Raw genomic sequence first — 23589 nt, 5'->3', positions numbered from 1 at the left:
AGTGCAGCAGCCGCTCCCAGCCACTGCAGCCTCGACATGCTGGGCTCCGGTGATCCTTCCGAGTAGCCGGAATTACAGGCGCGCGCTACCACGCCTGGCTAATTTTTTGATTTATTATAGAGATGAAGTCTCACCTGCCCAGGCGGGTCTCGAACCCACGGGCTCAGGCAATCCACTCACCTCAGCCTCCCAAAGGTGCAGGATTACAGGCTGAGCCACCGAGCCCGGCTTGTGTCCAGTTTTATTATAACCTTTTGGGGAGAGGATTTGTTGAGCTCTTTTCTCTGTTACTCCGGAAGTCTAGCCCTTCTTATCTTTTCTTTTTGAGTTGGAGTGTCACTCTGTCACCCAGGCTGGAGTGCAGTGGCCGCTCCCGGCCACCGCAGCCTTGAACTTCTGGGCTCTGGCGATCCTTCCGCCTCAGCCTTCCGGGTAGCTGGAACTACAGGCATGTGCTGCCATGCCCATCTAATTTTTTTTTTTTAATTTATCATAGAGGTGAGGTCTCACCATGTTGCCCAGGCTGGTCTTAAACCCTCAGACCAGGCAATCCTCTTGCCTCAGCCTCCCAAATTGCTGGGATTACAGGCTTGAGCCACCGTGCCTGGCCCCCTCTCGTCTTTTTAGTGGCCACGTAGTGTTCCATATTTTTGCTTTCCCATGATTCTGTTTGTCAGCCCCCACCGATACTGTGCAGGTTCCTTCCTCTTCTTGCCAGGCAGACTGTTCTGCATGGAGGCTCCTGCCCTGAGCTCTTGGGCACATCTCTTCCTGAGCACTCCCCACCTGCCTGGGGGTCAGAGCTGCCCAAGCCTCTTCCTCTGAAACTCTTGTTTTCCCAGGGAAGACACTGATCAAGGTGGCAGAAGCAGAAAAGCGGTTGGGAGCCGCAGAGAGGGATCTCATCCACACGTCCTCCATCAGCCTCCTTACACCCCTGCGCAACTTCCTGGAAGGGGACTGGAAGACGATCTCGGTGAGGGCCCTGGGCCATACTGCCTGCTGTGAACCGTGGCAGCCTCTCCTCTTGTGCTGGGGCCCCAAGGGCAGCGCCCGGGGACTGAGTGATTTGGCGTGACTTCCCATCTCTGGGCCTCAGTTTCCCTTTTTCTGTTTTGTTATTTTTTTGGAGTGTCACTCTGTCCCCCAGGCTGGAGTGCAGTGGCCATTCCCGGCCACCATAGCCTCGACCTGCTGGGCTCCGGCGATCCTTCCGCCTCCTCCTTCCGAGTAGCTGGAACTACAGGCGCGCGCTACCATGCCTGGCTGATTTTTGATTTACTGTAGAGATGAGGTCTCGCCAAGTTGCCCAGGCGGGTCTCGAACCCGTGGGCTCAGGCAATTCACTCACCTCGGCCTCGCAAAGCGCGGGATTACAGGGTGAGCCACTGAGCCCGGCCTTGTTTTGTTTTGAGTGGAGTCTCACTTTGTTTCCCAGGCTGGTGTGCAGTGGCACGATCGCAGCTCACTGCAACCTCGACCTCCTGGGCTCAGGCAGTCCTTCGGCCTCAGCCTTCCGAGTAGCTGGGACTACAGGTGTGTGCCACCACACCCAGCTACTTTTTTTATTTTTGTTTTTGTTTTTTATAGAGATGAGGTCTTGCTAAGTTGTCCAGGCTGGTCTCAAACTCCTGGGCTCAAGCAGTCCTCCCGCCTTGGACTCCCAAAGTGCTGGGATTACAGGCTTGAGCCACCACACCCAGCCGTTTCCCTGTCTTGGCCAGTCTTGCCACACACAGCTGAAGGTCTCTTGGGGCTGCCCAGGTTCTCACTGCTCCCTGTGCTCCACCTTGCAGAAGGAGAGGCGGCTCCTCCAAAACCGGCGTCTGGACTTGGATGCCTGCAAGGCACGGCTGAAGAAGGCCAAGGCCGCAGAAGCCAAAGCCACGGTAGGTGTCCCTGCCGGCCTCCTGGCCCTCTCTGAGCTCTGGCTGGAGCCAAGGGGAGGGCGCGTGAAGGGGCCTGGTATTTGGCATGCCCTCTCTACCCTTTCCCTGGCTGGGGGGTGCTGGCTGGCCACTCAGGCCATACTGCTCTGTCCTCACCCCCAAGGGAACCCTGGTAGCTCCAGCACTCTGGATCCCAGGGCAGACATTTGTGGGGTGGGTGGACCAGCAGTGCCTCCCCTGGGTGCAGGGTACCCCACAGCCCCCCAGACAGCCAGCTGGAGTCTCTCGCATGCCCTGCCCTGCCTGTCCTCGACTTGCCTCTGACCCCGGCTCTGCCTGGGCATGGCACCCCTCACTAACTCCCCACCTGCTGCTTGAATCCTGGCTCTGGGCACCCTGTGCTCAGGCGCCCCTGACATGGTGCGGAGAGCCCCAAAGCGGGACCACCCAGCTGCTCAGGGCCGTGTCTGTAGGGCCCTATCAGTCGCTCCATGAGAGTGTACCGGGCCTGGGCTGGCCCAGCTCCCCCTTCTCTCCCAGCGTACTCGTTGGCCCGGCATGGGACGGTTTGCCCAGCGCCGGGCCAGGGTTGGAGGAGCTGGGCCCAAGGGTGAGCACACACCTACAGCCTCTCAGGGGCGTAGGGACCCAAAGGCCACCTCACGCCCTGCAGAGGGAACTCCCAGGCCCCAGACATGCTAGGAGATTGCCACCCGTTCCTGCCCAGGTGCACAGCTGCCTGTGACGGCCCTGGCCCAAGCCTGCTCGCATCCCCTCCCAGTGTGGCCCTGGAACTGACCCTGCTCCTGGTGAGAGCCCTGGCAGGGCCTCCACTCCCTTGGATGTGTAGGGCCTAGATCCAGGCAGGGGCCCAGCTGATAGTCTTGCTGGGGGCCTGTGGCTCTTCCCAGGCACCCGAGCAGGACAGTCGCCCCCATTGCTCCAGCCTGGACAGACCCAGTCAGCCAGGCCCAGGGAGCCTTTCCGCAGTCACTGCAGGGTGTGGCCCCTCTGGAGCTGGGCCCTGGGCGGCCCCAGGAATGGTGTCCCAGAGGACTCCAGCCCGCAGCTCTGCCCCAACACAAGAACACACCCGCCAGGACTCCCTCCCCGGGACTGCGTGTGTCCAGCCACCTGTCTGCCTCGCGTCCCCTCCCACCAGGGCCTGGGGGCCTGTTCCTGCCCGCGCTTGGACTCACTAACTCTCTGTTTTTGTTCCTTTCCGTTCTGCTTTGGGTAACTTGGCTCAGTGTGAGGGAGATGTGAGTATACCTGCCCCACGTGCTGTGCTGCTTCGGGTCTGCCCATCTTGCCCGTGGGCCCACGGTGCCGTGGCCAGCCCATGTCCTTAGGGCACTTTGCAAGCAGCTGGTCTCCCTGCCAGAGCCTCTCCCGGGCGGGGCCTCTGGCTTCAGGGGGATGCCAGGCACTGGAGCCTGTGAGTCAGCTTTTTGCAAACACTGAACACCTGTCCCTCTGTCTGTCTGTGCATCCATCTATCCACCCTCATGCGGGGCGGGACCTGGCCCTTGATGCAGGCGTGAGAGATGTGTGCGGAGGTTCTGGCTGGGTAGAGCTGTGGTGGGGAGCGGACTCTGCTGGGGGTGTCTGAGTGTGACTGGTGCAGGGAGGAGGGGCGGTGGCCCTGGCTTACCCAGAAGCAAGGGCTGTGACAGCAGCTGCAGCTGTCTCTCGAGCATCTGCTCTCATGGCTCCCAGTGCATCCACCTGCTCGATCTCTGTCTGGACTCACCAAGTCCTTGGCTCCCTCCCACTTTCAGGTGGTTGGAGTCGGGAGAAGGTGGTCTGGGTTGTGTCTATCCCCCCATCCCTGGGGCTGGAGCCTCCTGGCATCTCCTTGTGGGAGACTCTGGGGTGGCCTCCTGGCCTTGACCCTGGCCCTGGCCCAGAGTGACCCCCTCCCCCCATGGACTCTGTTCCCTGCCAGACGGTGCCCGACTTTCAGGAGACTAGACCTCGTAATTACATTCTCTCGGCCAGCGCCTCCGCGGTAAGCGTCCCGCCCCTCACCTCGGCCTCTTCTCCCCCCACACTCCACCCTAGGCCCTGACCGCACAGGAGCCAGTGGGTAAGATTGGAGGCACCGCCACATGACAGGGCCAGTCCTGAGAGGCTGGGACAAGCAGCAGCCCTGACCTCTGTCTGCGGCCTGGCCCTGTGACTGTGTGGCTGGACTTGCCTCTCCCACCCACACTAAGAGCATGGTGCACTGAGGATGGTGGCCATCCCGTCGCTGGGGACCCTGAGTCTGCACACCCCCACCTCAGGAGGTCCCACTGCCCACCCCTGCACCAGCTCTGAACGTCAGGCCCTGAGGCCTTCCCTGAGTTCACAGACTCTGACAGGCGACAAGGACGCTGTGGGCACAGCAGTGGCCTCTGTGGTGCACCTGTGAGGTGTGGGGCACGAGGAGGGGCCTGGAGAGGCCTGGGATGGGGAGGGAGGCCCAGAGGACAGTAAGCAGGGTGTGTTCTGAGGAGGGTGTGGGCCTGGGGCTGGGTTGGGAAGGCCGTGTTGTCTTAGTACCTGTTGGTTTTTTCCAGCACTGTTGAGATATCTGGCATTTACTGTTTAGTGTGGGGACTAGGCCACACCTCTCCCTCATGCCTGTCAAGACCACAGCTGTGCCTTTTCGCCCTGTCTCCTTCCCTGTCCTGGGGATGAGACCCTCACGCACAAGCCCTTGACCCTCACCTGTCACGCACATGCTGCCACATGTCATGCTATCGTTCTGTGGCGGTGATTGATCCTGGGGGGCACAGGTCCGAGGTAGCTCTGGCAGGCCTGTGGCGAGGCCTTGTTGTGGGGCAAGCGGTGGATGGTCCCGTGGGTGGGCCTCCTGTGTGGCCCTGAGGCCCACAGAGGTGGCCTGGGTCTAGGTTTGGCATATCAGGTCGTGTCTTAGGTAAGCCCTCCAGAGGTGGGCAGGGGCAGTGATCTCCGGAGTCATGGCGGGGGGAGAGGATCTTTCTTCTTTAGACTCCAACGCCACTTCGTGCCCTCCTCCCTGGGTGCATGGTAGGAGCAGCACCCTGGAGGGTAGAGACCACCCTGTGTGTTCTCTTGCCACTGAGCCAGAGAACGGAAAGATTCAGTGGCTGACCTAGGGTCACACAGTCCTGCCTCCCAGCCACCAGCCTTAGCCGCAAGTCAGGGCGGGGTGGGGGCACTCAGTCTTCAAGACCCTGTGGAGTCTGGGCTGACACTGCAGGAGACACACAAGCAGGACTCCCAGCTGGCTGTCCCCCCCTGCATGCACACCTTGGACAGATGGGACTGCCTACCCTGCCCCCTCCTTGGGGGTGGGGCAGTGGAATAGAGTGGGCCGAGGCTGGGTCTCTGGGTCTAGCTGTCCTCCCTCTCTCCTGCTGACCGGTCCTATTGTGGTCTCTGCAGCTCTGGAATGATGAGGTGGACAAGGTGAGTTGGGGCCTGGGGGGTGAGGTCTGGTCTCACCTGCTGTTGCGGGGTCGGGTCTGTGTCTAGCTCTGGGATCTGCCCACACCCGCTGGGGTGACTGCTTTCCCTACAGGGCCCAGAGCACACAGTAGGCCCTCGGAGGCCTCTGCTAGGTGGATTTCTCCCAGTGGGTGGCGGGGGGGTCCGCCACCATGGCTGCCAATGGAGGTCCTGAGTCCGGCTCCAGGTGTGCATCAGGCATAGACCCGGGCAGCCCCCAGCATCCCCCAGGGGAAGGGCCAGGTCCTCTGCACAGGCCTTGGGGATGCAACGGAAGGCTAGGGGAGGCTGGTGGGCGAAGTGGGCACTCACATCTGCTCTGCTGTGCCCAGGCCGAGCAGGAGCTCCGTGTGGCGCAGACAGAGTTTGACCGGCAGGCAGAAGTCACCCGTCTCCTGCTGGAGGGAATCAGCAGTACTCACGTGAGTCCCACCCTCCCGCTGCTGAAGGGCCTTCGTGACCTGAGGGGGGTACTAGGCCCACTGGGAAGGGGGTCCCCATCCTCCCCCAGTGTGGTGGGTGCCGGGGCCAGGGTCTGGCAGACGTCTTGGGTGGAGGGGAGAAGTCACCTGTCCCGGGAGAGGTGAGAAGTCACCCTGGCCTCCTCCCCACAGGTGAACCACCTGCGCTGCCTCCACGAGTTTGTCAAGGCTCAGACCACTTACTACGCGCAGTGCTACCGCCACATGCTGGACCTGCAGAAGCAGCTGGGCAGGTGTGGGGCTGGCGCCCCGGCCCCCTGGGGCCCCCTGGCTCCTCCGGGCAAGGGCCTGTAACACAGACCAGAGGGCTCTGCCCAGAAGGCTCTCTGGGCCTGGCTCCTCATAGACGAGGGTGGGGTGGCCGGCCCTGGTGACCGCTGAGCCCCCTGGGGCTGGGGGCCGTCTGTAGGGAACGAAGGGTGGCGAGGATGGCGGGACGAGGGCTGGGTCGTCTCACTCTGCTATGCCTTTCCCTTTGTGCTGCCAGCTCCCAGGGCGCCATGTGAGTAGCCAGGGTGGGGGTCTGCTGGGGCTAGGGCGGCCCCTGCCTCCGGGTATGTGGACCCCGACGGCTGACCCCCTCCTCCGCTCCAGATTTCCAGGCACCTTCGTGGGCACCACGGAGCCCTCCTCCCCGCCCCTGAGCAGCACCTCGCCCACCACCGCTGCAGCCACCATGCCCGTGGTACCCTCTGTGGCTGGCTTGGGCCCTCCGGCGGAGGCTGCGCTCTGCCTGGAGGAGGTGGCCCCTCCCGCCAGCGGGACCCGCAAGGCCCGGGTGCTCTACGACTACGAGGCAGCCGACAGCAGCGAGCTGGCCCTGCTGGCTGATGAGGTGGGCTTGGTGCCACGTGGGGCGAGAACAGCTGGGGGACGGGCCCTGGGCAGGGCGTCCGCTCTGGTCTCAGTGGAGCCGGGAAAGGCACACCCGCCCTGAAACGCGGAGGCCCTGGTTGTGGGGAGGGGCGGTCGTGTCCCCACTGGTCCCCCCACTGGTCCTGGGTTCTGCCCTGGCCGGGCTGTGACCTTCCTCTGCGTCTCTGCAGCTCATCACCGTCTACAGCCTGCCCGGCATGGACCCCGACTGGCTCGTTGGCGAGAGAGGCAACAAAAAGGGCAAGGTCCCGGTCACCTACTTGGAGCTGCTCAGCTAGGCAGGCCCCGCCCAGCCCCGGCCGTGCTGGCCTGGCAGGAGAGGACGGGCGCAGTCCTGCCACTCACCTGGCCTGCTGGTGACACAGCTGCTCAGGGTGGGGACATCAGCTCACCCTTTGTCGTGCTCCGTCACCCAACTGTGAGGGAGCCCAAGGCTGAATGGCCCCCGCCCCTCCCCCAGCCCTGCTTCTGACCTGCGGCTCTGGAGCCCCCTCCTGCCTGCATCCTCGAGCACTTGGCCTCCCCGTGTGGCCTCCCCTTCCACTAAGAGGGAGGGGTGGGCTGCAGCAGCTGCGCTCGCCTGGGCTGGGTGGGGCCGCCATAGACGGGCTGGGAAGCCCTGGGTGCGCCCTTGGCAAGAGAGCACCTGCTTTTTAGTTGCCAAAGTACGCAAAGGGGGGCAGCGGTGAGGCAGACAGGGCCCTGGCAGACCCCAGGACTGGGTGCTGCCTCTCTGGGAGGGGAGAGCCTGTCAGGGGCCGGCTGGCCGGAGCAGCATCTTCCGGTGCTAGCCTACCCTCCACAGCTCAAGCCAATCCGGCGGCTGCAGCCTTCACCTCTCCACACTCACTTTTTAACTGGTGTTTTTACTTCTGCCTGTCTGCTTGCTCTCTAGCCAATGACAAATAAACCCTTGTGTGCGAGTCGCCTAGGCTCCTGTCAGGCTGGCCCTGAGCCGGGGGGAGATATCCCCTTTGCCCTGCTCCTTCAGGGTGGGGTGATCCACCCCCAAACACACACACTGGGGCAGAGGGAAGGGAAAGGTCCTCAAGGCAGGAAGTACAGCCTGCCTGCCCTCCTTTTTCCCACGGGGCCTGTGCTGTCCTGGACCCGAAACCACACAGGAAAAATCTGACTCCTAAGAGAAATGTTCCTAAATTGGGATTGTTGAGTAGGCTGCAGGATGTGCCTGGCAGTTTCGGCTCAAATAACAGGTTCTCTCAGGGCTTGCTGCAGGTCAGGCATGGAGCCCAGCACATGCCTGTGTGCTCTCTGGTCCACATTCTAGAAGAGGGCAGATCAGCAAGACAGCCACCTCCTCACGGTGCAACTGACAAGTGCCGACCAGGGACTCGGGCCCAGGTCAGCCTGATTCTAGAAACCCCATGCTGTAAAAGGCCCATATTGGGGCCATCTGGAGATCGGGAGGGGACAGGGAAGGCAGGGGTGTGGGGCCATGCATAGAAGGGAACCTCTGACCATGCCCACTCAGTCCTCCCCTTAGCCAGGTGTGAGTCCCCAAGCCACCACTCCACCCCTGGCCCCTGGCCGAGGGAGACTTGAGATTGGGAGCAGGCTCGTCATGCCTGAGCTCTGGAGTTCCACATCACACAGCTGTCTATAAACTGTATTTTAATATTTGTATAAATAGACCCAGTATTACCAAAAACTGCAAGAACAAGTCATGGAAAACAGGCTTTCAAGCCCGTGCATACGGCCTCCTGCACTACATACACCAGCTGCAGCCTTGCCATGTGCTGTGGGGAACACGCAGAGGAAAGGAATACATCGCTGGGGTGTTTTGAACAGCAGGGCCTGAGCACGGAACTTTCGGCTCCCCATGCCTGCTGCTGACCTCTTGATCTGTTACAAAAATAATGCCAGCAGGTGGGTGGTGGGAGTCGTGGCCATGCCAGGGAGAGGGTGACAAGAGGTGCCCTCGTCACAGGCAGGCCCCAGCAGTCCAACTGCCCAGGGCGGCGGTGCTGGGGGAGGGGCAGGGCGGCATGCCTCAGTCTATCTTTGCACGTGCCGGACAAAGGCCTGCACCAGCTGGATCAGAGGCTCCTGACTCTCAGGGCTGGCTTTGGAGAGAGAGGTGGACTTGCCCTGAGGCGAAGGGAGGACGCCAGCAGCGGGGGAACTGGGGGCTCCCCGGCGGAAGTAGCGCGAGAGGCTGGAGAGCAGCGTGCTCTGCAAGAGAAAAGGTGGCTCCGTAGGGCCCAGCATCTCTGGGCCACTGTCTCCGACCCTCAGGGGCTGCTGGGCAGGACCCACACGCTCTTGCCCTCCTGTCCCCTCCAGTCAGCTCCCACAGCCATCCATACCAGCTCAGAGCTGAGCTCCTGCTTCATCCGCTGTTTGTCCCGGGGGTGCACAGCCGGGTCCCGAAGGTACCGCATTGCTTGGGAGATGAGCAGGTAGAAGCAGTTTTCCATGGTAAACATCAGCAGCGACCTGGGAGGAGGGCGGGGCTTTGGCACTGCTGCAGAGGGCTGTGCCAGCAGGTCCGGGCTGGCCGCACATCCAAGAGAACGGCAGGCCCATGACTGCCCAGCCCCTGGTGAGTCCCAGAAGGAGGTCTTACTTTAATGTCCTGGTCCCTTCTGCCTGTGTGCTGAGCCCCACAGCCTGGGGGAGGGGCTCCTTTTTCTTGTCCAGCTGGTGGGAAAAAAGCAGGCAGTAAAACAACAAAAGACAAGAGTAACAACTCCCACTTACTGACAGCTTCCTACTTGGCAAGTCCTACACAAAGTGATTTCCATCAGTTACCTCAGTCCTCACAGCAATTCTCACGGGTGGGTTCTATCATGCTCAGTTTATGAGTGGGCAGGCTCAGGAAGGCTAGATAGAATGCCCACGGGCAGCTGGGAAGTGGCAGAGCGGCAGACTGCGAGGAAGAGCTGGGGAGAAGACTCCATCTGATAGCACCCAACTTACCTCTCCAAGCATGTTGAGGGCCACATTCACTGTAGCCAGAAGGGTCCCAAAGGAAGGGGCCACTTCGGAGTCAAAGGTGGGAGTGGTGAAGCTCAGGGCAAATAGGAAATTGTATTCAGCAAGATCCAGGGACTACAAGGCAAGACAAGGAGAGCAACTAAGTACCCTGCTGAGGTCCCGGGAAGCTCTCAGTACAGAGTTTTTTTTTTTTCCCTTTTAAAATTTTATTTATTTTTGAGTCGGCGCCTTACTCTGTCACCCAGGCAGGAGTGCAGTGGCACACTCATGGTCACTGCAGCCTCAACCTACTGGTCTCAGGTGATCCTTCCACTTCAGCTTCCGAGTAGCCAAAGCTACAGGCGTGTGCTACCACGCCCAGCTAGTTTTTTGACTTACTGCAGAGATGAGGACTCGCCAAGTTTCCCAGGCTGGTCTCGAATCCCTGGGCTCAGGCAATCCTCTCGCCTCGGCCTCCCAAAGTGCTGGGATTACAGGCTTGAGCCACCACGCCCGGCTTGGAGCAGAGCTTTCAAGGCTCACTGCCAGAAGCTGGTGGTGCCAACAGGTGGTGGCTGGTACCTGATCCAGCAGGATTTGGCAGACATCCGGGGTGAAGTGGCGCAGGGCTGCCAGGGTCCTGCTAAGGATCTTGAGAAGGCCACACTGGACCGCGTGCAAGGCCCGTTGCTCCAAGGCTTCTGTATCAGCAGTGGGCTGCTTGGAGGAAGAGGAGCAGGAGGGGGCAGTGGGGGCGGCAGAGGGTGGCCGCTGTACTCGGGGGGTGACAGCCGAGGGGAGGCCATCCCCATTTTTGTTCTGGGGAGAGGAAGAAAAAGAAGGTGGTGCCCAGGAAAGCCAGGTGACGCATTCCCGGTGCTCGCGGGGGTTGGGGGCGCAGGTCACCTGTAGGTAGTGCTGCAGCATCTTGCGGCTGTGCAGGAGGGATGTACAGGCCTGGCACAAGTAACCCAGGTTGACCTGGACAGACACAGGAATGACAAGTAGGGATTCTACTGGTGGCAGCGGTCCCCGGGCTAGACCAACCCCATAGACTCCTATCTGACACCAGTGCTCTACTCTTACCTACAAATGCTCACCTGGCCACTCTCTAGCTTCAAGTCCTTACAGCCATTAAGTACTCAGGACTGCCAACTCGGGCCCAGCAGGGCTCAGGCCTGAACTCTTTCCCTGGGACCGATCTAAGTGCCTGGCACACTGTAAGGTCCTAAGCAGATAAAGTAGATGGGGACTCTGATTCCATTTTACAAGAAAAGAATATAGGCTAAGAAAGAGAGGTGAAGTGACGTGGTCAAAGCCACACCACCAGCAAATGACAGAAGCCTGTCTGGCTCCTTTCCCCACCGCTCTCCAGCTGTTGCCAACTCTAGGTCTGTTCTTCAGGGATCTGAGCTAAGGTCTATCTGATGGAGCCTGTGTAACTTACATGGCTGCCCTTCACTGTGAAGAGCAAGATTTAGCCAGAGAGCACGGGAGACGATGCCCTCTATTCCCCAAGCCAAAAGCCCACATTCAGGAACAGCTGCAAGTCACTGGAGCTGCCCACAGTGTCCACAGCCTTCCTGTCTCCAAGCAATCCCCAGAATCCTCCAAGTCCCAGCATCTGGAGCTCTCACCTGGACATCACGCATGAGCTGAGGCAGGTGGAAGTGCCACTCTTTCATGAAGTTGGAGAGCTGCAGAATGAAGCCCACAGTGTGGTCCGCCTCCTCCAGGCAGGCCAGACTTTGCACTGTCCGTACTGCATTGAGGCACTGGGAGGAGAGGAGAGGGGACAGCAGGATGAGGATGGCTCAGGGACCTGACATACCCACACCCATCCTCCTGTGCACAGAAAAGGTCTCAATCCCACGAACACTGAGGTGGCAGCTTGGCAGTACAACTGTCCGTGCTGGCTTGAGACCGTTCCTATCACTGCAGACTCTGGCTGGCCAGTGTGCCAGCAATCCCAAAAGCTTCCCAGAAATGAGAGCATCAACACCCCTCCACTGTCAAGGCTCACGCCCCACACCCACTTGCCCCCAAATGGCCCAGACCCCTTTGTACCCTGAGACCCCCAGCTCTGCAATGCTGGCAGCCCCTACCTGCAAGGTCCGCTCCTGGTGGACACCCATGAAGTCTAAGGCCTCAGTCAGGAAATTGTAGCGCAGAGTTTTGAGCAGCCGCTCCATCAAGGACATGGACAGGCGGTAGACCCCTGGCCAAGAGGGAGCATCCAGGGACTTCCGAGAGGCACTAGGTGTCTAAGACACAAACAGCAGACACACTAAGGACGTGGAGCCCCAGGAAAATGAGCTGCAGGTGGGGCAGGGCCTCCCTGCAGCCCAGCAGTTAAGGAGGGAAAAGACTTCTTGGAGTGGGCACAGCCACCACCTGGTGGCCGGGGCAGAAAGGTGCCGAGGCCAACAGATGCAAGTCAAGAGACATAATACCCTGAGTTCCAGACTCAAGTATACCACCCACTGCTATGTGAACCTGAACACACTGCTGCCGTACCCAAGCTCTCACATGCTTCCTCTAAGGCTAGGCTAGATTCTTAATACAGAATTGATGGCCCCACCACCCACCTCCCTTTCTCCTAGTCTTGGTCTGTTGGAACAGGTGGAGAAAAGTCCCAATGACAAACTTCCTTTGAGAAGGAGAGAGGAGGGGACAGCAGCCCTGGCCAGAGGCCTGGTCCTGGGATGTGTTCTCAGCTGCCTTTGGTCCTCCTTCTGCCTGTAACAGAAGACTCCATCCCATCTCCCAAAGGCGGTACACAGAGACCATGTGGAGCCTCTAGCTTCTCTTGCTAGAGACCAGCCTAGGACAAGAATGCCATCTCACCATCAGTGCATTAGACAGGCCATTAAGTGGAAAGCGACTGTCAAGGAGGGAGACTTCTCGATTGGAACCCCAGGTTGGCCAAGTCAGACCTGCCTGGGAAGCTCCTGGCACTCACCTGTGCTGTGCCATTGGTGCTGAGTTGGTACACACTCAGGAGGGGCAAACAAATGCTCTGGGTGATGCCAGCTCCAGCCACTGCTGTGGCTCCCTGGGTAGGACAGATATGGAATGAGACAGAGCCTGTCCCTGCCCCACGATTCCACCACTTAAGCCTGCAGCTGCCCCGCAAGGGCAGGTCTTGGGACAGACTACAGATTCTGCGAGTGTCAGAACCCAGCAAGCACCAAGAGGGACCCTCCTGCCCTCAGGCTGGCCTCCTACCTGCTGGGTGCGAGCCAGGGTAAGGAGCAGGTGTAAGGAGGCCTCGGTGAAATGCAGGTTCTGCTTCATGCGAAGGCTCACCTCCAGGGTGGTGAGGAGGGTGGGGAGGATAGGGAGCCTTTGGGTCACCTGCAGCCAGGAGTCACCATCCTCGTCCACTTCACACAGCTCCTTGGCCAGGTGCAGGCCCAGGACACACACCTGCTGGGGCCCAAGGGCAAAAAAGGAGAGGAAGATGAGGACAAGGAGGAAGAGGATGAGAGAAGGACAGTGACGCTGGCCCTGCTGCCAAGACCTGTTTAGTCACACACTTCTGCAAGTGAACGTGACTAACACAGAACTCACTCTCTCTCCCCACCCTTCCCCTCTTCCTGTGTCCAGCGCTCAGGAAACAGCAACTCCCCCAACCTAATGAACAACCCCTAACTGATGGGCACAACCTCAGCCCATTCGTTCCCATTCACCCACGTGATCACCAAGCCTTTTCAGTGCTGCCTCTTGTGTCCCACCCGGCACCCAACCAGCTCCACCACATGGATTCTGAGGGCGCTCACCTCGTGCTGCACTACCATGGCTGCTTCTCCACCCTCTTTAATCCTTATGCCAGCAGCTTTTCCAACTTATTTTTGGCCACAGCCCACAGTAATACCTTTTTTTTTTTGAGTAGGAGTCTCACTCTGTCGCCCAGGCTGGAGTGTAGTAGCACGCTCACGGCCACCCGGCCATCCCAACATTGACCCGCTGGGCTCATGCAATCCTTCCGCCTCAGCCTTCCAAGTAGCCAGAACTACAGGTGCCCACTACCATGCCTGACTAATTTTTTTTGACTTATTGTAGAGATGAGGTCTCACCAAGTTGCCCAGGCTGTTCTCAAACCCACGGGCTCAGGCAATCGCCCACCTCAGCCTCCCAAAGTGAACTTGAGCGACTGTGCCTGGTCAACCCTTTTATTTTTTGAGTTGGAGTTTCACTCTATTGCCCAGGTTAGGGTGCAGTGGCATGCTCACAGCCACCACAGCCTTGACTTGCTGGTCAGGAGATCCTTCTACCTCAGCCTTCCAAGTAGCTGGAACTACAGACACACACCACCAAGCCCGGCTAATTTTTTGTGATTTATTGTAGAGATGAAGTCTCACCAAGTTGCCCAGGCTGGTCTCAAACCCCCGGGCTCAGGCAGTTCTCTCGCCTCAGCCTCCAAAGTGCTGGGTACAGGCTGAGCCACCATGCCAGGCCTTATATTTCACTTTTTCAAAATGCTGATTATAACCAAATGAGCTAATTTCAAGACCCACTAACAGGCCATGACCCACAGTTTGAAGAACACGGTTTAATGGGTGCATTCAGAGTGATCTTTCTGGAGCATAGATCAGATCACTTCTCTCTCTGCTCAAAACCCTTAAATCACTTCCTATTTCACCCAGGCCCCAGATCAGAGCCTGATGGGGCTGCCGTCACCAGCCTCACTCCCCAGCCCTCCTTCACTGTTTGCTCACACCAATCTCTCTTCAGGTGAATGGATGATTCTGACCCACAGCTGGCTACATGCTCTTCTCGATGCCCGATTCATCCCCACCCCCCTTGCCTGCCTGCCGCTCCCAATCCCTGAAGTCATTACTGAAAAGGCACTTTCTCTCCAAGTCCTGGATCAGGTTAGAGCCAGTCAGGCAGTGCCTGGTCTATTATTCCTCCCACCAGGCTGTGAGCCCTAGAAGTACAGTGACGAGCTGTCTTGCTCACTAGTCACCCGGGATCAGGCACTGAACTGGCAGGCAGCGGGGAGGACAAACGGCTCCCTCACCCCATCACGCTGGTCCTTGTGTCGGGGCCGAGAGCAGTCATCGGTCTCCATGCTGTCCTTGTCCTCTGTGGCACTGCCTGAGGCCAGACTGTGGCGGGTCTGGTCGAAGAGTGCAATCACCTCTTCTTGGAGGGTCTCACAGACATTCAGCACCAGTTGGGAGTACTGTGGGATGTCACTTACTGTGGAGCACACAGGGGACACTGTCACTCTCACCAGACTGACTCCCACTGCCACCAAGGTTCCTTCCCAGGCAGTGGCTAGGAATGCAGTAGGGCACTACTGCATCTGTCCAGTGGGAAGGGAGGAGACAGGTGGAGGAAAGAAAAAGCTTTCCTGACCTAAGAATCCCAAGACTAAAACTCAGAAGTCCCAGGAGCCACCCGTAGCCCAGGCTAATGGCCACCAGGGGCAGGCAGACAGCAGCTGCTCCCCCTGCCCCTCACCTCTCATCTCTTTCATCTGCAGCACCGTGATGAATGCAGAGAACACTTTGGCCTTGGTCTTCTCCATGAGTTGCTGGTCTGCCTGCAGCACTCCCTCCAGGATCTCTGTCAAGGGTCCAAGGATTTCATCCACAGAACCTAACTCCCTAGAAAGAATATGCGGGGGGGGGGGAGAACAACACACCTCACAAAAGGCCTCACACGGACCCTGCTCCACCCCAGGACGCGTATCAGGCAGTCTGCCTTATCTCCCATTTGCTGTGTCACTCCCACTCCCGGTCCAGTTTAGACTCTTTTCTCCCCCTCTGGAAGGCCAAGGGCCAGCCAGCGGAAACAAGCACACTGATGAGGCAGCTCCGGCCCTTGGCCCGCCTCTTGGCACCATGCTCACCTCTTCCACTGCCGGAGGAGGACAAGCAGCAGAGTGCACATCATGGAGCCCAGGCGGAGGCAGTTCACAGAGGCTGGAACCAGGAGCTGTAGGGAGATAGCACATCAGTCTGAAAACTGCTTCCTGTGAGCAGGCACAGCAGAAGATGCACTTTCCATTCATAGGTGCCTCCTGGCTGCAGGCCTTTCCTCCCAGGGGGAGCTGTGGGGAGGCTGGGCTGACTTGGTGGCAGCAGACCTTTCAGGCTTCTGAGGCCAACCTGGACCATCGTGTGGCCGGCTGGCAGTCTCACAAGCTCTACTGGACTTTGGAGACCTTCTCCCTGGGAGAAATGGGAAATCTCCCAGATACACTTACTAATGCTTTGGTCCCGTCGAGCACATCAAGAAAGAGCTGGCGACGCACGGCAGAGTCAGTCAGGTGCATTATATCTGCCTGCAAAGAAACAGAACCAGGTTTCAACTGGGAAAACTTCCCAGACTTTAGAAGCTAAGAAACAGGGGGTTCTCTGTCAGGCCATTAGTCACTGATAAGTTACTATCCCCAACTTAACCCTTTATACTCAGAGACATCGCACGGACCACCTACTAGTAACTCGACCACACTTTTTTACAAACAGTGAAAATCAAATCACTTCATATTAAACAGTAGAGCGCCAGAACCAATTATATCATAATTTTATTTGGCTTACAATAGAATTTTGGATATTTAAGGAACTTATTTATGATGAAAAAAATCAAAATTTTATATCTTATATTTTCCTAATGTGTGATACCATATGAAATAGTCACCGACATGCATTACAGGTTCATTAATACATACTGAGCAAGAGGAATCTGTTTGACATCTTCCACCTGGCGTTTTCTATTTGAGTAGACAATGCAGTCTCATTTCCCTCCTTTCACATTAATAATACATAATTTTGCTTTTTTGAGTTGGAGTCTTGCTCTGTCACCCAGGTTGGAGTGCAACGGCATGCTCACGGCCACCCCGGGTCAACCTGCTGGGCTCAGGCGATCCTTCTGCCTCAGCCTTCCAAGTAGCCAAAACTACAAGCACATGCTACCACACCCAGCTAATTTTTTGATTTATTATAGAGATGAGGTCTTGCCAAGTTGCCCAGGTTAGTCTTGAACCCGTGGGCTCAGGCAAGCTTCTCATCTTGGCCTCCCAAAATGCTGGGAATATAGGCGTGAGCTACCGCACCCAGCCTTAATAATACACAATTTGCTGGGTGCAGTGGCTCAACCTGTAATCCCAACACTTTGGGAGGCTGAGGCGAGAGGACTGCCTGAGCCCAAGGGTTTGAGACCAGCCTGGGCAACATGGTGAGAACCTGTCTCTACAAATAAATCAAAAAATTAGCCGGGCATGGGAGAGCACGCCTGTAGTTCCAGTTACTTGGAAGGCTGAGGTAGAAGGATCGTCTGAGCCCAGCTGGTCGAGGCTGCAGTGGCCGTGAGCATGCACTGCACTCCAGCCTGGAAGACAGAGTGAGACTCCAACTCAAAAAAAAAAAAATAATAATAATAATAATAATATGCAATTTACTGTCCAGTCTGTACACCACTGTAAAAGTACTTCACACATCTCTTTCTATAACGCCCGATTTTTAAAAACATATATCTCAGTATATATTCCATCTCTTTATTTGATTTTTCATGCAAATTGAATGGAAAATTTCAAGGAAATCTACATTTTTTAAAAATTTGAGCTAGCAAAAGTTTGTCCTAAGCCGGGCTCGGTGGCTCAGCCTGTAATCCCGCGCTTTGGGAGGCTGAGGTGAGTGGAATGCCTGAGCCCGCAGGTTTGAGACCTGTCTGGGCAACTTGGTGAGACCTCATCTCTACAATAAATCAAAAAATTAGCCGGGCGTGGTAACGCGCACTTGTAGTTCCAGCTACTTGGAAAGCTGAGGCGGAAGGATCACCGAAGCCCAGCAGGTCGAGGCTGCGGTGGCTGGGAGTGGCCACTGCACTCCAGTCTGGGCGACAGAGTGAGACTCTGACTCAAAAAAAAAAAAAAGTTTGTCCTATATAATTACCAGCAATGTCTTTACGTACCCTGAGAGGGGACATCTGAGTACAAAGGGTTAAAACGGGCTTGAAGGACCTGCTGTTTCTCCATTCACTCTTCAATATGGTCAGAATCAAGCCCAGTTCACCTCCTCTTTATGACTCTGTCCTTTGCTTAGAACCTTAGAACCCTTCAAAGGCTTTTCAGTGCCTTCAAAATGCAAACCAAACTCTTCCCCTATGGTCTGGGGACCCCACAGGATCTGGTCCATCTGATTCTGGAATCACTCCCACCTGTGCTCCCTCTAGTTCAGCCCTACTTGCCCCTTCCTCCTTCCTGAACACACCAAGCTCTTTTCCACTTCTTACATCTGCCTAGAGTTCCCTTCTCCTCAAGCTCTCCATCTGGAAGGTTCTTCATACACCCAGGTCGCAGCTGGGACATCACCTCCTAGAGAGCATCTCCCAGACTACTTCTATAACATGTGTTCACCACCACAGCATCTTGATTACTTCCTTCATGGCAAATCATTGGGAACTGTATTTTTTATTGGTGAATGTTTACAACGTAGCTTCCTCCCAAGCCATTTTCCATGAGATCAAAGATCTTTTTTTTTTTTTTTGAGTTGGTCTCACTCTGTCACCCAGACTGGAGTGCAGTGGCCACTCCTGGCCATTGCAGCCTCGACCTGCTGGGCTCTGGCGATCCTTCTGCCTCAGCCTTCCGAGTAGCTGGAACTACAGGCATGCGCTACCACACCTGGCTAATTTTTTCGATTTATTGTAGAGATGAGGTCTCGTCAAGTTGCCCAGGCGCGTCTCGAACCCACGGGCTCAGGCAATCCACTCACCTCAGCCTCCCAAAGCACGGGATTACAGGCTGAGCTAGATCAAAGATCTTATCTGCCTGATTCACTGCTGTATCCTGATGCCTGGCACATAGTACACATTCTACTAATGCCATTAAGTGAATGAATGAGTGGCAATATCCTAGACTCAGCCAGTTAGGTTTCCTAGTGGGAAAGAGGGAGATAGATTTTCAGAGCTAAAACTCAAGACCTGCTGCCTGCCTAGGGCCTAAAGGCAGGTGACACAGAGGTTATACCCCAGGGAATCAGCCATTCTCAAACATGGCTGAACTTTTCAGCGTTCCTGGAGTCTCAGGGGTCCACAGCCACCATGCCATGGCAAGAGTGTTCACATACCCATTCTTCCTGGGCTCAAAGCCTCAAGTATGTGGGCAGTCTGACACTAGGCACAAAGCTCACAGAAGATGCACGAGCTGCTTGGACAAAGGAGGCATCTACCAAGCTGAGGTTGTTACGAAGTCAAGGTATGAATCTGGATATCCCCTGGAAGGACAGTTCAGCACGAAGGCTGTATAATACAGCATAATGGTGTCAAATCCCAGAAAAACGCACAAACATTTCCCAAATGTTAACACTCTCTCTCAAACCCAACTCTCAGTAGACAGCTAGCACAAGACAATGGCCTTTTATTTTTCTAAGAAGATGGGGAAATGCAGTTTCTAGATCCAATGACAAACTGCTCTCTGCTACCTGCTCATCCATCAACAAACATTTCGTGTCTAGAGGGCACACACCACAAGGAGGCAATCGCGCATGTGCACAAGAGACAGACGCAGGAGGAGAGCACCTCAGACAAATAAGGCCCAAAGGGAGCTTCAGGAGGCTTTAGGAACATCTGAGAGAGCTCCAAATCACCTCTCTGCACTTCTCTTAAGGATCTCTTGGACCCCAGCTCTCTCAAATACCCCCACTGGGCCCAGTCTCTTGGCACAGAATCTGTTACATGCTGGCTCTCAGGGATAAAGTGTGGTTCGCTCTTCATCCCAAGAGGCTGTGTCTGCGAGGCATCACAACAAGCCACTGCCAAGACACCAAAGCGAAAACTCGCCCAGGAATGCCTTACGTGACTGGTGGCAATGAGGAGGAGCATCCTCCAGGCGGAGACGAGCATCTGATACTCTAGCAGGGAGGTGCAGCTGCTGCCCTCTGTCTCAGCCATGTGAGCTGCCAAGGACTTGACGTACTCAGACCAGTAGGCAAAGCGCTTCTCGCTGGAAAATTTGTTGAGTGTGTCTTTTAACGACTCGTCTAATGAACCCCTATGGTGCCAAGAAAAACAAAAGCTATGGTTAGGTTCTGAAAGCTAACGAGAATGTGATGGGAGAGACCCTTGTTGAGGCAGAGAAAGCAACCTCACATGGGCTAAAGGCAGACGACTCCAGGATCACCTCCAATGTATGGGGCTCCTACTTCTTGCTCAACATAACGGGTTAGGCTGAGGCCTTTCCAGGATTCCTCCTCCACAAAATCCCGGTCACATGAAGTTTGCTTCACATAACTCTTTCTGATAATCATAAACGCCATCACTGAACTGGTCAGAAACACAGCTCACTGGCCCTCCATATGGTTCCAAACCAGATCTCTTCTCTGTCTTGGCTCTTCTAGCCATGCACCCAGCAACAGGGCCTCCACAAGCTCCCTCTCCCCAACCTTCAGTTAAAAGGGGAACAGACTCACTTAACTACATAGTATATCTCCAAGCAAATTATCTTCATAATTAGGGCACAGGTTTCCAGGATGCTGAGCTGTGGAGAGGGAGAGTAGAACAGACACGAATCACGCAGAGAAATCTCTCCCCACTGTCCCCCAGAGTCACAGAGCTCAGTACTTGGAGAATGAGCAACTGTACTCCCTACAAATGCCAATGGCCATCTGACTTGCAAAAGCAGAAGCATCAGATCCACAATGTCTCCAGGTGAGTGGAGAAGACTACAGAGCCATCAACACAGAGCAGAGCAAGCTACATTCCTTCCCAGAGCAAGACACCAAAGGGAGAAGAAGCAGACACTTTTCGGAAAGACTTTTCCAGTAAAGAGAACATTCTGCTGTTTCATTAGAGAAGCTATCATTTTCTATAGCCCCATCTCAAGCCCAGCCTTTCCTCCCGGGGACTGCAGCCATTGTCCTGCCCCCCACCCTCTCTGCCTTACCTCAGATGTTTCTGAGGGAGGAGAAAGAGTTCCAAACAGCGGACTAGTTAAATTCTCCCAAAACTTGGGTCTAGAAAGAAAATACATGTTGGAAATCACACTCTTTTCTCCCACAGTCTGTTCTCCTCTCTCTAGCTCCCTTTGGTGACTACTTTTCCATATTTTGCCAAGCCGATCTTTTTTTTTTTAATTGGAGTCTCACTCCATCGCCCAGACTGGAGTGCAGTGGCCACTCCCGGCCACTGCAGCCTCGACCTGCTGGGCTCCAGCAATCCTTCTGCCTCAGCCTTCCAAATAGCTGGATCTACAGGTGCATGCTACCACACCCGGCCAATTTTTTGATTTATTGTAGAGATGAGGTCTCACCAAGTTGCCCAAGCGGGTCCCGAACCCGCAGGCTCAGGCAAGCCAGTCCGATCATAAATCAACTGCTCCTATGTAAAGGGTTCCATAGATAAAACTGTATTTTCCTCTTAAGAAACACAATTGAGCCGGGCTCGGCGGCTCAGCCTGTAATCCCGCACTTTGGAAGGCTGAGGTGAGTGGATTGCCTGAGCCCACGGGTTCGAGACACGTCTGGGCAACTCGGTGAAACCTCATCTCTACAATAAATAAAAAAAAATTAGCCACATGTGGTAGCATGCACCTGTAGTTCCAGCTACTTGGAAGGCTGAGGCAGAAGGATCTCCAGAACCCAGCAGGTCGAGGCTGCAGTGGTTGGGAGCGTGCCACTGCACTTCAGTCTGGGCCACGGAGTGAGACTCCAACTCAAAAAAAAGAAAGAAAAAAAGGAACACAATTGAAGGCCAAGTGTGGTGGCTCAAGCCTGTAATCACAGAACATTGGGAGGCCGAGGCAAGAGGACTGCTTGAGTCCAGGGGTTCGAGACCAGTCTGGGCAACTTGGTGAGACCTTGTCTCTAAAATAAATCAAAAAATCAGCCAGGTGTGGTGGTGCACGCCTGTAGTTCCAGCTACTTGGAAGGCTGAGGAGGAAGAATAGCTTGAGCCCAGCAGGTTGAGGACGTGGTGGCCATGAGCATGCCACTGCACTCCAGCCTGGGTGACAGAGTGAGACTCCAACTCAAAAAAAAAAAAAAAAAGAAACACAACTGTGCATTATAGAGCTGATCAATAATCTCTTTGTGATTCCTTCCACATTTCCAAAAGCCCCACAAAGAAGAGAGTGGGGAGGGAAATAAAACAGCAGACTTCCAAATTTAGCCTTCTTTTTTTCCTCTTAATTTTTTTTATTTTAGAGATGTGGGAAAAATTTAGCCTTTTTAACCTTTTTTCCCCTGTGCCAACAGGGCCCAAAGAGGACAGTGTTTTATTCATTCCAATGGCTTAAGCAAGCAACTATCATCTGAATGTTTCTCATGAAAAATAGGTTTTGATAGAGCTTGAAAGGCAGCAACACCAAAGGAGTTGAACCTTACACATGCTTAATTCTTTAAGATCCTCAATACTGGTAGCAGCATTACATTTACAAGTGTAAAATGCCCGTGTGTTGAACCAGGCAATACAATCTTTTTTGGCAATGGGGTCTCACTACGTTGCCCAGGTTATTCTCAAACTCCAGGGCTCAAGCGATCCTCCAGCCTCAGTCTCCCGAGTAGCTAAGATTCAGGTACACACCAGTGTGCCTAGCTTAAGCACTGTGTATGCATATTCCCAGTGAAGTGCCAATAACAAGCCTCTGAGATAAGAACAACTGCTACTCTCATTTTACAGACAAGGACAACAACACTACTCGCAGAGTCAGACTTACTTGGTCCGAAGGACCAGCATGGCACTGTCCCGACGGTCCTGCCACAGGGCATGCAGAAAGGCAATGGCTGCACGATGTAGCAGGGGCGGGCACCAGTATCGATCTTGCTGTTGGGTATCAATTAGCTCCAGCACTGCATGGAGACAGCTCCATTCCCCAAGACTGAACTCCTGCGGGACAAGACAGGTGAGAGTTCAATCCCATAGCCACTGCCAGCAGCCACACTGCGGGGCACAGAACCACCTCCCAGTTTCAACTCAAGAGCAGGCTCACCTTAGAGCCATCACTGCCATCCTTCACCTCCAAGTTCAGAAACAGTTCTATGAGGCCTGGCTGGGTTTCCACTGCGACCGTGAGGAACTCCAGAATCATGACCTTGATTCGCATGTCCTCGATCTTGCTCTGCAGTCGGGTCAGGAAGGCATCACGAATGGCAGCTGCATCATTGCCCAGGCAAGCGTACACTGACATTGGGGCCACCTGGTGGAGACAAGGACACACAGTTCCAGAAAAACCTCAATGGGCTTCTGCAGGAGGGTGCTGGAGAACTCCCAGAAAATAGGCAGATACAAGAAGTGTCCAGACAGACAGCATTATCACCCAACAAATAACATGAGATGCCCAAAAGTTCACAGGAGAAACAGAATCAACCTAAAAAGACACTCAACCTCTCCCATGGTTACATAAATACATCAATTTTTTTTCCTTGTTAGATCAGCAAAGACTTAAACACTGATGAAGTCATTGCAGCAAAGATGTAAGACTTAGTGTTAGGAGCATAAACTGTTACAATCTTTTTTGGAGAGTAATTTGAAAATATCTGATAATTTGTATACCTAACCCTTAACTGTACCCCACAATATCATAATAAAAAATATGTATTAGCCGGGCTCGGTGGCTCAGCCTGTAATCCCGTGCCTTGGGAGGTTGAGGTGAGTGAATTGCCTGAGCCAGTGGGTTCGAGACCTGCCTGGGAAACTTGGTGAGACATCTCTACAATAAATCAAAAAATTAGCTGGGTGTGGTAGTGCGCGCCTGTAGTTCCAGCTACTTGAAAGGCTAAGGCAGGAGGATGGCCGGAGCCCAGCAGCTCGAGGCTGTGGTGGCCAGGAGCATGCCAATGCATTCCAGTCTGGGCAACAGAGTGAGACTCCAACTCAAAAAAACAAAACAAAACAAAACAAACAAACAAACACAAATATTGATTAAATTAAAAAAAAAGAAAATATCTGATAAAAACTAAAATGTTCATTTATAC

General features: G+C 55.3%; 2 protein-coding genes across 2 annotated transcripts in view; one reads left to right on the top strand and one right to left on the bottom strand.

The window, feature by feature from the left end:
• Positions 1–7653, top strand: part of SH3GLB2 (SH3 domain containing GRB2 like, endophilin B2) — a 16823-nt gene extending 9170 nt beyond the window's left edge. The window contains exons 3-11 of the mRNA XM_021707812.1: positions 843–976; positions 1797–1889; positions 3838–3900; positions 5307–5330; positions 5702–5791; positions 5984–6084; positions 6446–6686; positions 6898–7005; positions 7533–7653. Of these exons, the coding sequence (XP_021563487.1) occupies positions 843–976; positions 1797–1889; positions 3838–3900; positions 5307–5330; positions 5702–5791; positions 5984–6084; positions 6446–6686; positions 6898–7005 (854 nt within the window). The 3' untranslated portion in view covers positions 7533–7653. The remainder of the gene's footprint in view (positions 1–842; positions 977–1796; positions 1890–3837; positions 3901–5306; positions 5331–5701; positions 5792–5983; positions 6085–6445; positions 6687–6897; positions 7006–7532) is intronic.
• A 689-nt stretch (positions 7654–8342) lies between these two features.
• NUP188 (nucleoporin 188) overlaps positions 8343–23589 on the bottom strand; it is a 48689-nt gene continuing 33442 nt past the window's right edge. The window contains exons 25-43 of the mRNA XM_008048612.2: positions 22605–22811; positions 22332–22501; positions 20562–20631; positions 20089–20156; positions 19475–19670; positions 15885–15962; positions 15528–15613; positions 15137–15282; positions 14691–14872; positions 12893–13093; positions 12627–12719; positions 11770–11928; positions 11302–11439; positions 10571–10645; positions 10247–10483; positions 9668–9799; positions 9315–9388; positions 9055–9184; positions 8343–8920 (exon numbers count right to left, since the gene is read on the bottom strand). Of these exons, the coding sequence (XP_008046803.2) occupies positions 8744–8920; positions 9055–9184; positions 9315–9388; positions 9668–9799; positions 10247–10483; positions 10571–10645; positions 11302–11439; positions 11770–11928; positions 12627–12719; positions 12893–13093; positions 14691–14872; positions 15137–15282; positions 15528–15613; positions 15885–15962; positions 19475–19670; positions 20089–20156; positions 20562–20631; positions 22332–22501; positions 22605–22811 (2619 nt within the window). The 3' untranslated portion in view covers positions 8343–8743. The remainder of the gene's footprint in view (positions 8921–9054; positions 9185–9314; positions 9389–9667; positions 9800–10246; positions 10484–10570; positions 10646–11301; positions 11440–11769; positions 11929–12626; positions 12720–12892; positions 13094–14690; positions 14873–15136; positions 15283–15527; positions 15614–15884; positions 15963–19474; positions 19671–20088; positions 20157–20561; positions 20632–22331; positions 22502–22604; positions 22812–23589) is intronic.

This window comes from Carlito syrichta, unplaced genomic scaffold (genome assembly GCF_000164805.1).
Source record: "Carlito syrichta isolate Samal-C Ts95f unplaced genomic scaffold, Tarsius_syrichta-2.0.1 Scaffold126431, whole genome shotgun sequence".
Classification (NCBI taxonomy): domain Eukaryota; kingdom Metazoa; phylum Chordata; class Mammalia; order Primates; family Tarsiidae; genus Carlito; species Carlito syrichta.
The sequence above is the reverse complement of the archived record's forward strand: the minus strand, read 5'-3'. Positions and strand labels throughout refer to the sequence as shown.